This window comes from Vombatus ursinus, unplaced genomic scaffold (genome assembly GCF_900497805.2).
Source record: "Vombatus ursinus unplaced genomic scaffold, bare-nosed wombat genome assembly UNPS02014863.1, whole genome shotgun sequence".
Lineage (NCBI taxonomy): Eukaryota > Metazoa > Chordata > Mammalia > Diprotodontia > Vombatidae > Vombatus > Vombatus ursinus.
Window position 1 is genome coordinate 21,487,363 of NW_020954641.1, and position 11,253 is coordinate 21,498,615.

Here is an 11,253-nt window from a genome sequence, read left to right on the forward strand (position 1 = left end):
TGTCTAAAGCCAAAAGAAGGGAAAGGTGTGGAAAGAAGCAGTTCTGAGGCTTTCACTACTTCATGGTTGATTTAGGTGACAAGTATGAGACAGTTTGCTGGTTTGCTCCCACCTCATGAGATCATGAGACTGAGGAGGAACTGGGACAAGAAGGGTGGAGCTCTACCTGGAGCCACGAACTGGGGCTTTGGGCAGGTTAAGATCCATTGCTCACTTGCTCCTTCAGTGGGAAGATCTGAATTGACCTGGTCCTAAGGAAGCCACGTGACACAAAGGGAGCTAGAACTCTCATGGAGTCATTTTTCATCATTCTCTTAATCTTCTCTTTCAGATCATATTTTTCACAGCTTCCCACCATCTATGGTAGCTGCAGCTTGCATTGGGGCCTCTAGGATTTGCCTGCAGCTCTCTCCCACCTGGACCAGAGACCTGGAGAGAATATCACACTATTCTATGGAGCAGATCAGTGCGTGTGTTAAAGTCATGCTATTGTGAGTCTTACCCCATATCCCTTGATGCCTGTGTTAAGATTTCATGGCAAGGCCTAGGGGTTCTGTGGCTTGGTGTGTGTAATTTAGCATACTAGTAGCTGTTTACCATTAGAATGAGGCCATCCTGATGTGTATGTATCTTTGAGTTTTGAGTATATGTTTTGAGGCAGGGACAATTCAGAATGGAGTGAGTGAGTGTGTGTGTGTGTGTTTGTGTGTGTAATATGCACAATAGCACAAAATACATCTCTGCAAAATACTTAGTATGGAAATGTCAATTAACGCAGCATCTTAGGTGAGGATAAATGTACGGATTAGTTAATGTTTAAGTCTTTGATGCCATTTCAAGGGGCCTTGGGACACTTGCTGGCTAAGTGGGTGAGTGATTGATCTCCAAATGATCAGAAAAATCACTGAAGCTACTTAAAAGGCATGAGAAGGCAAAACTCTCAAAAAGAAATCCTCCAATCAATTAGCTTTGAAAGTAGACACAAACCATAGGACCAGTGGTGGGCTTGAGAGAAAGCACTAGAATGAGTAGGTATTCGTGACACCCACCACATCCACAGCCCCCTTGACTGTACAATCACAGACTAGTGCTTCCTGGACCCTTGACCAGTTAGACAAGGCTGATAATACTGTGCCAAGTGGTGGGGAGGAGAGCTGCTCTTTTCAGGCTTATACAAAGGGCCAGCTCTCTTCTTGAGAGGCATCATGTCAGAGTAACACACTAAACTTGGAGTCAGAAGATCTGGCTCTATGAACTTTATTATATTAAGGAACTTTTTTAAAAAAACTTGTCTTTTTTTTTTTAACCTGAGCCTCATTTTCCTTATCTGTAAAATGGGAATAATTATTACACTTCTTGCCACCTAGAGTTGTCATGAGAAAGGTGCTTTATGATGTAAAAATGTATACATGTAAATTGCTATTATTATAGGGCATATAATCAGTTTTAAAATATTTAGTGATTACTTTTATCACCAAACTTTTGCCTAACTCTCATTTGGTTCTTCCCCTCCAGGGCTTTTGACAGTGACTTCAAGGATGCTAACAAAGTGAAGAACCAGCCTCTGGCCCTGCAACCCCAGGTGTTGGTGCCCAGCACACATCAGGCCCCCACCCAGGTGCTATTCCAGCAGCCGGCCTTCCACCACCCCCTCCCCCAGCCACCAGCAGCTAGTCTGTCCCACATCCAGGCCCCTGTGCAAGACTTGTGCTCAGCCTATCGTGACACCCTCCAGCCCCACCAGTCTGGGAGTTTGCTCTCTGGAAGCACCGGCCCCTCTCTTTACCACCCTTACTCTGCCCTCCAGCCTTCGGCAGTCCAGGCTGTCACCATCCCAGCACCCCTCCCCAGGCAGATTGGAGCAGAACCGAAACCCTGCATCTCCATGGCCTATGGGAGTAGTTACTTCAGTGGACATCATTCATTCCCAGCTGGATGTTTTGACAGATAAAGTAAAGCCTCCCTAAGACTGTGTTTAAGCAGTCGAGGCCAAAGTAGAAGAAGGAACAAACGAGAGGGATCTCATGGTTGCACCAGGCAGCCAGCTGCTGGGCGAGACATGCTAGGATGTCAGCTGCAGTTGGGTTATTTTCAGGGCCTCTTCTCCCCAGGGCCTTGTTGAAGCGCAGGCTCATGGGGTCTTTTGCCCTTTTTAAAACTGTGAGAAGTGGAAAAATGCAATAACATACCTCACCAAGAACACTTCCCTCTGAAAATCTGGTTGTATAGAGATGGCTTTGCATCTGTCTTCCAATGCAGGGACTCCAGGGAATTAGAAGGATCTGGCTGGCGGCCAGACTACCTGACCCTGGATAGACTACTAGTCAAAGAATATTTCCTGTTTTTATTGTTAAAAAGTCTATTTCTTATCAATGGCAGCTATCCCACTGTAAAATGACACTGGGAAGTTTTTTGGTTCTGGGAAATGCCAAGCGTTGGTGCAGTTTTTCCTTGGCTTAGAAGTCAAATGTATGTTTGTTTTAGTTTTTTGATTTTATTGTTTAGATTCGTCACTGTTTTGTTGTTATTGTTGTTTTAATAGAGAAACACATCTGAGTACCTGCCTTCTGGGATTGGGTGGATGGGTCCCTTTTTAAACTTTTTTTTTTAAACCTTAAATGTCACTCTGCCTTGTAGGTATTTTAAGATGCTGCTGCCTCCTGAAGTGACTTAGCTTTTTCACTCAGTAAGATGTCTTGTTTACAAATTATATCAGGGATTTAATGTTACTTGAAGGTTCCTTAGGAAAAAAAAATGTTTTGTCTGTGAGTGATGCACTGCCCATAATGCTAAAGTGTTCTAAGTTGGACTATCTTGTGGCCTGCTTACTAAAAGCTGATAGCTAGATTTTCTTTTTGTCGGAAGGAAGAAGAATAATTAACAGAGGTCATTTTCTAAGCCTTTTGTAGTTCTAGATGGCCCCTAGACTTTTTTGAAACTGTGTTCCCTAGTGGAGTTTCCCCCTATAACTAGCCCCTAGATAAGATCTTCCAAGAGTAGGCGACAGTTTAGGGTCATTTTGTTTTTCCTCCCCTCTCTGTGTGGGATGAGAAGCTGGTCTAGGTTTTTGTTTGTATGAAGGCAAGAGGTGGAGCATTTGTAAAAATGCAGAGGTGTGTTTACGTGAGGGGATGAACGCTGTCAGGACATTTGATGTCAGATTGGTCAGATTGAAAGGCAGTATTGGAGAGGGCTGGTCTACAATTGAGAGGGCTCTCAGGATGACAATATAAACAATGTGCAATAATATGTTTTTTACTCTGACTTGTGTGGCCCATGCTCAGTGTGTTCTTGGGGTTTTGGGGGGGGGCGGTGAGAGAAAGGCGGGGAAAGGAGAGTTTGGGATGTTGAATGTTGTCCCCCCAGCACCATATTATGGTCCTTTCCTAAAGTAACTTTTAGGAGAAATCTGTGACTTGTTTCCAACTTCTTTAAGACCACAACAGCAAGAACCCACCCACCCACCTACCCTCCACCTTGGTGGGTCACCAAGTTGGTCTCAATCTAATCTGAAGATCTTACTTTCCTTGCCTAGAAAAGGTAAAGTTTTTATTAAAAGATAGGTTAAAGGCGAGCAGAGCAGATGAAAACCTAAATAGCAAGCAAAATAAAGCCTTAGAGTGATGCAACATCAAGCATTTAGCCTTGGGAAATTTGGTGTTGGTTTTTTTCTGACCTGTTTTTATAGTTTGTGAGCTTTGCCTGGTTCCTACACTATTTTATTGGGCATCCTCTCAGGGCAGCAGGTGTGGGGTTAAGGGCTGACAGCAGAACCCAGCAGCCAGTCCCACCTTTTTTTCCATTTGATGAAACTCTTCCTTCCCCCGCCCCCACTGGCCCCTGGAGGAAAGCTCCCCCAATAAACAGCTAACCTGATTTGTCTTGTCTGGTCTCCGTGCAGTCTTTTCTTGGACTTCTTTCCTTACTCATTTAAGAGGCAGAGCCCTCCCACAGAGTTGACCCCAAGTCATTAGTCTCAAACTGAATTTTGGTAGTATTTGAAGCAAAGGCCTTGAAGCAAAGCAAAGTTAAGGTTTTCATCCCCAATGTTAGCTGCTATCTACCCTAGGAGCTTACCAGGGGCAATATGAAGCAAGGGGTTCTGTATTTACCTCGTTCAACAAGCATTCACAGGATGATGGAATTAGAGCTGGAAAGGGACCTTAGAAAGCCAATCTAACACACTCATTTTACAGATGAGGAACTGAAGCCCAGAGAAGTTAAGTGATTTTCCCAGGGTCACACAGCTAGTAAGTATCTGAGGTGAGATTTGAAGCCAGGTCTTCCTGACTTCTCATTGCCGTTTTCTGGTCCTCCCTTCCCATACTACCCAATCTGCTGAGTGTTTGCTTAGTTTGAGGCACTGTAAAGGTGAGAGCATGAATGTGAATGTGGGTATGATCCTTGCCCCCAAGGAGTTTATTGGAAAGTGTAAGAAATAACAGAAAAATGTGTAAAAGCCACAATGTGCTCTGAGAACTTGGAAAGAGGAGTTGTTAACTGAGAGGATCCGAGAAGGCTCTCTGGAGAAATTGTCATTTGAGCTGAGACTGTGAAGATGTGAATAGGCACACAACATTTGTAATTAGCACGTCATTGATATGAGAACTGGGTGCTAAAAATTTTTAAGTGAGTGATATAGTAAATTTATTTTCTCAAACTAACCCACCTACCCCTAGTCTTTGTTTATGATACTAACTGACTTAACAGACCCTGTTTTCCTAGATCACTTAAATGGTCTAGTGATCACAAAGCCTGCTTTGACTGGTTCCAAATGAATGGGGTCCTATAGTGCTGTCTTTGGGTCATGCCAGGTGTGCTGAGGGCAATTAGACCCAGCCGTGGAGGAGAACAGCTTTCCTGCCTTTTTCTCTTCATGAGTAGCTCATACCAGCCAGGATGGTGAGTGACCATGGCCAACAAGTCCTCCCCAGTGGCTCTGTTCAGTTTGTGGGCAGCTGTGCTCAACTCTCAGATTGAGAGGAAGCCAGGTCTTTCCATTCCCAAGAATTCCCTAAAGCAACACTCCACTACCCATCTTTGGGGAAGGATGGACAGCCCATGTAATTGGCTATTGGGAGACTGATTCTTTGTGGATGCAGGCAGAGAGACCTCAAGGGAAACAGACCCTGAGACCAGAGATGAAAAAGCCAGTTTGCTGCAAAGGGCATTGAAGCGGAGTTTGTCGGGGGGGTGGTTTGCTCCACAGATGGAGCCCTAAATCACATTAGCAATGTGCCAGTGCCCAGGAAGCTATTTATCTGACTGCTGGTAAGTGTGTTCCCAGGAAATCCATTACTATTCAGTAAATCAGGAAGGGGAGAGGGGAAGGGAGGAGGAAGGCCAATTCTTTACTTTCATGAACCCATTTCCATAATGCTGTGTCACATTCAGGGCCCAGCTGAGACTTATAAACCAGGTAAGCTCTTCAGCCTCCTGGTGCTTAGAATCACTATAGCATAGAATGCTGGTGCTGGTAGGGACCTAAAGTGATCCTGTCTAGTCCAGTTGGGGATCTAGTACAAGAATCTGATTTTACAGATGAGGAACTTCGCCCCAAGAGGAAAATCAAGGTCCAAAGTCATACAAGTAGCCCTGTGCTCTTTTCCACCCCATCCCTCATCCCTCCATCATGCTGAGCTCAGGTGAGCCCTGAGGGTTGGGTCTACCCTGCTAGGGAAACAACACCTTAGCTTGTGCAATTGTGCAAGGAGACAGCCCAACACCCAAATCACTGAGGAGAGTACAATCTAGACAGAGTTGGGGTAATGTCTTTAAAAAAGAAAAAAAACAGACTGGGCAAGGCCATTCACTTTTCTGGTCCTTGGTTTTCACATCTCTTAAGTGAGGAGATTGGACTAGATGAGTTCTTTCCTGGTCCAAATCTGATGATCCCTCTCGCCTTCTGCATAAGCAGCCACCCCCTTGTTGCCTCAGACTTCCTGCCTGGGTCACTTGGGAATCCATGGTCTCCCAAACTCCAGCAGGATAAAGAATCAACCCTTGGAGCAAGTCGGTCCTCCGTCAAAATACATGTTTGCTGACTTACTGATCCTCCTTGAAGAGGCTTCTGAGAGCCCAGGAAAGGTGTCTGAAAAAGTTACTAAGGAAAATACAATGGACTCTGCTGATGTAATCACTCGTTGTTAATGGGATTTCCAGGGAGAACAATTTAGCAAAAGAAGCTTTCCCACACACACTTAAAACGGTTTCAACAGCACCAAGTTTGCATATCACCACCCACTTAATTATAAGCACTGGTTAAGGTATTCATTAAAACAATATCAGCTGTTGAAGCCACTGTTTGTACATAGCATTTCTTGGGGAACTTTGTAGAGTGGAATTGTGGATAGAATATTGAGTATCAGTCAAGACCTGGGTTCAAATCCAGCTACTCAGCTTTGTGACCCCTTGTCCTCAGCCTCAGTTTCTTCATCTGCACAGTTGCCACAATACCTATCCATTATAGGTTTAAGTGAGATAATATATGTGAAGTCTTATGCAAACTACAGAAGGGCCAGTTATTTGTTTTAATGCCTTAATTTATTTTTTTGTTGATAGTTCAAGCAGACTTCCTGACCAACTAATTTTTTGTACTTATAAAACTTAATAAAAATTTTCAAAGTTCCGTCATGCCCCCCTTTTTTTTCCTCTAATTTTTTTGGTTCTGTATCCCAGTATTTCCCAAATATATTGAAGGAGAATGGTGCAGTGCAATATGAGCTGTGTCCCCACTCTCCGTCACCTAAAAGCCATTTATACCTTGATGCAACTCCAACATGCCTTCCTCCTCCCTTCCCCCCCCCTTCCTGATTTACTGAATAGAAATGAATTTCCTAGGAGCACACTTACCAGCAGTCAGATAAATAGCTTCCTGGGCACTGCCACATTGCTAATGTGATTTAGGACTCACAGCATCATGATGCTGGAAGGCAACTAAAGAGATCAGTTAGGACTTGGCCAACCAAGGTGAGAAAATAGAACCCAGGAGAGATTGTAACAGGTCTAAAGGTGCCTCTCCTCTTCATGGGTGTTAAGAGTCGGCAGGGCAGACTTGGAAGCATTTAGCTTGGATAGCTATGCACACCAGCTTAAACACGTCTACAACCCAAAAATCTCCCATTTGATAACAAAAACAAATCCTTGCCTGCAAAGGGTTGGTTTCAAAGATATTGGGAACAGGGAATGGAGCCCCACCTGGTGGTCATGGAGGGAGTATCAGTATCTAAGATCAGTTTGGCTGGAGAAAAGATGTGTTCTGGGAGATATCATTTAAGGGTGCAGTTGAAGAATATGATAGTTAATAGACTTTAAATTTGTTGTGATAGGCAATAGGGAGCCACAGGAGGGTCTTGAGCTTGAGAGTGATTTGATTAAATAAGGTAGATCCCTTTTTTATCACATCTTGTATTTCATTCATACAATAAGCTTTCAAAATACGCAGCTGTTTTGCAGTTGACAAAACAAGTATCAGATGAAATAACTTGCCCATGATCACCTGAGTTCCTCACAAAAGGATTTTCTGAGCATTGTATATTTTGGGAGGCTGATGAAGTCTCCTAGCCCTACTAAAGAGGGGTAGGATTGTGAATGGGGGGTGGGGACAGAAGTTGGGTGGAGAGAGAAAGTTGATAAATTTCAACCCTGCAGTTTGTATTTGCCCTTGTTCCAAAGAAGTAAATTTGAGTTTTTCAGCCTAATTACAGCTAACTCTCTGTTATTTAGAGACTTATTATCCAAGCTCATTATAAGTAATTATTCAATCTGGAGGGGGAAGAACAATACTGCTGGTTTAATTTAATGCCTACCTAGGTCACTTAATTAGCAATAAGTCTTGGTAGAAGGATGAACTTGAAAGGTGGTAGGAAGGACTATTCTCTCAGAAATGAGCCAGAATTGTAGCAGTCATCAAGATGAGGGGTAGGGGGCTAATGGCCAGGTAGCAGAGGACGTTAGAAATCTGTCTGGAGCCAAGGCTGAACACACAAGAACATTATCCCTTGTATTTACAAAGCGTATAAAACATGGTCACGTTATCATATCTGCATACCAGAATAGGAAATTCCCTCCTTAGAGGCAGAAGATAACTCATCTGATTTAACATCTGAAGCAGAGAGGTGGGGGAAGTAGGCCAAATTCTGCCTCAGACACAAGCTGTATGACATTGGGCAAGTCATTTAACCTGTCAGCCTCAATTTCCTTATCTAAAATGGAGATAATAGCACCCACCTCACTGAGTTGTGGTGAGGACCAAATGAGGTAATCCTGAAGACTAGAAATTCGGGAGCTGTCCAGGGCACTCACAGCAGTTAGGTAGCCTGGAGTCCAGAAGACTCTATTTCCTTAGTTTAAACTTGGCCTCAGATGCTTAGCTGTGTGGCCCTAGACAAGTCACTTAACTCTGTTTGCCTCAGTTTCCTCATTTGTAAAATGAACTGGAGAAGGAAATGGCAAATCACTCTTTGCCAAGAAAACCCCAGATGGTGTCACGAAGAGTCAGACACAACTAAAAAAGATGACTAAGCAACAAAATTGGCACACTTATCTTTGGTCACCCAGCTAGAGAGGTAGAACTTGAACTCAAGTCTCCCTTTAACACCAGCCTTCTTTCTCTACATACCATGCTCACTCCCAAGCAGACAGATAAGGAAATACTATTATTCCCCCATTTTACAGATGAGAAAATTGAGGGATAGAGAGGTGAGATCATTTGGTCATAGTACCAAAGTAATGGGTACATCCAGGACTTAAAACTAGGTTTCCTGAGTCAGTTTCTTAGGACCCATCCAGCCTAGCATGTAGTCTCAGGGAAAGACAGGAAAGCATTCCTGGAGCCTGCAGGCAATTCTCCCGTGGATGAGATCTTCCAGAAATCTCCGTTTGGGGGAAGGGTCCACATCAACCTTCCCTCAGAACTTAACCACCATGCCCTTCCTTGTCTCTCCTCCCCACCCCGCTCCTTAGCCTTTCAGTGTCCTTTCATGTGTTGTTAAGTCAACTACAATTGGAGTTTTCTTGGCAGAGATACTGGAGTGGTTTGCTATATCCTTCTCCAGCTCATCTTTACAGATGAGAAAACTGAGGCAAAGAGGGTGAAATGACTTGCCCAGGATCAGCCGGCTAGTAAATGTCTGAGGATGGATTTAAATTCAGGTCCTCTTGACTCCAGGCCTGGTACTCTATCCACTGTGTCCCCTTGTATGTATAGTCTTTTTTCTGTTTTTATTTGTAGCCCCAGCATTTAGTACAATGCCTGGCACACAGGAGTGCACATTAATAAATGCTTCATGACTGTCTGCCCTGGGAGGGTGGAGTGAATCCACTTGGCAGAGTTTCATGGGACAAAAGAAAGAGCGATGGATTTAGAGTCAAAGGGTCAGGGTTCAAATCCTGCTTCTGCAAGATCTTATGCAAAATACTTAGCACCTCTGGGCCCCACTATCTTCCTAAATGGGCTGAGGTCCCTTCTGGTGCTAAATCTATGATCCTGTGAGTGTGTGTCTCACCTGTTTCCTGTGTCCCCTTCTGGCTTCTTGCTCACTCTTCCCCTCCCAGTAGCTACAGTGCCCCCCTTCTCTGCTTCATTGGGTATATCTGCCCTGCCTCCTGTTTTCCCATTAATAAATTCATTCTCGTTTGCAAGGGTCACCAAAGGAACACACTTTTTAAAATGCAAACCACCTGGGTGCCTTGACCAAAACCAGTATTAATTGTGGAATTAGACATGGCAGTACCCATGCCAGTCTGGATGAGACTGGGATGCAAGGACTTTCCTCCTACTGCCTGATTCCTCCTCCTCCCCCTTCCCTCTACCTTTTAATCCTTCCTGGGAGACTATAGAGTTTTGAGGTCCTAGGACAGATGTCCCAACACTGTAATGCAATCCACAGAAACCCAAGATCCTCCTCTTGTCCAACCCCAATCCCCAGAAACAACATGTTTTAAGACATCAAAAATTCTTGATTTCTTGAGACCAAGACTCCAAACACTAGATAAGTTTGTGTTTAAAACTGGCTTTATTTAAGTTTTCTTCCCTATCCTTGCAAGGAGGGGTCCAGGATTTTGGTTGCCTAAGACAACTTCTTGCTGATTCGTTCGTAGGTCACACCCCCACTAGTGGAAATCTGAAAAAACAACAAGGACGAAGTTAGGTTAGAGAGGTGAAGTCAGCAGGCATTTAAGCATTTTCTACATGCCAGGCACAGTGCTAAAACACACACACACACACACACACACACACACACACACACACACACACAGCAAAAACATGACTTCTGCACTCTAGGAGCCCACATTCCAATGGGTGAGACTGCATACCAACAGATGGAAGATTGGGGCAGTATAAACAGAAGCTAATCTCTACCGGAAAGCACGGGGTAAGGGACGAGAGAAGACTAGGAAAGACAGAAGGCCAGGTTCTAAATCCTGTCTCTGCTGCTTATCAATTCGATTCAATAACTGTTTCTTCTTCTTCTTCTTCTTCTTTTTTTTAGGCAATTGGGGTTAAGTGAGTTGCCCAAGGTCACATAGCTAGTAAGTGTCAAGTGTTTGGTCTGAGGCCAGATTTGAACTCAGGTCCTACCTGACTTCAGGGCTGGTGCTCTGCACCACGTGGTGCACTGCACCACGTAGTGGCCACTCAATAACTGTTTCTTAAGTACCTACTATGTACTAGGTACTGTGCTAAACCCTGGGAATACAAAAAGTGGCAAAAGACAGTCCTTCCCCTCTAGGAGCTTATAATCTAATGAGGAAATGAGATGCAAATAGATACATACAAATCAAGCTATGTACAGGATAAACATCAAGCTCTGGGATCTTTAGTAAGTCACTTCTTTGGGCCTCAGTTTCAAATGGGAATGACCACAACTAGATGTCCCTTCCAGTCCCAAATCTAAGATCCTCTACCTGCCTCAAAAGGTCTTTGTGACCTTGAAGAGAAACAGGAAAGTAGAAGTGCTAGGCCTGGAGTCAGGGACCTGAGTTCAAGTTCTAGCTCTTGCCACTCTATTAGCTGTGGAATTTGGGACAAGTCCCTTTCCCTCAGCCTCAATTTGCTTCTCTATAAATGGGGTCATGGCACCTTGGTGAGAGTTCAGCCCCAGAGTCTCAATACTGACTGTTCCATCCTGGGCCAGTCACTTTTCCTCTCAGTGTCCCCAGGCATCTCTCCAGTTACAGAAAAAGGTTCCCTATACTGATGAAAATCCAAGGCCCAGGTTAAAAAGAGAGAGAGAGAGAGAGAGAGAGAGA

At 44.1% G+C, this 11,253-nt stretch overlaps 2 protein-coding genes across 3 annotated transcripts in view; one reads left to right on the forward strand and one right to left on the reverse strand.

The window, feature by feature from the left end:
* The window catches only part of CCNJL (cyclin J like), a 51,509-nt gene extending 47,640 nt beyond the window's left edge, over positions 1-3,869 (forward strand). For both annotated transcript variants that reach the window (XM_027841838.1, XM_027841837.1), the window contains 2 exons: positions 332-491; positions 1,516-3,869. In XM_027841838.1, the coding sequence (XP_027697639.1) occupies positions 332-491; positions 1,516-1,951 (596 nt within the window). In that variant the 3' untranslated portion in view covers positions 1,952-3,869. The remainder of the gene's footprint in view (positions 1-331; positions 492-1,515) is intronic.
* A 6,170-nt stretch (positions 3,870-10,039) lies between these two features.
* FABP6 (fatty acid binding protein 6) overlaps positions 10,040-11,253 on the reverse strand; it is a 9,465-nt gene continuing 8,251 nt past the window's right edge. Inside the window, exon 4 of the mRNA XM_027841664.1 lies at positions 10,040-10,124. Coding sequence (XP_027697465.1) covers positions 10,071-10,124 — 54 coding nt within the window. The 3' untranslated portion in view covers positions 10,040-10,070. The remainder of the gene's footprint in view (positions 10,125-11,253) is intronic.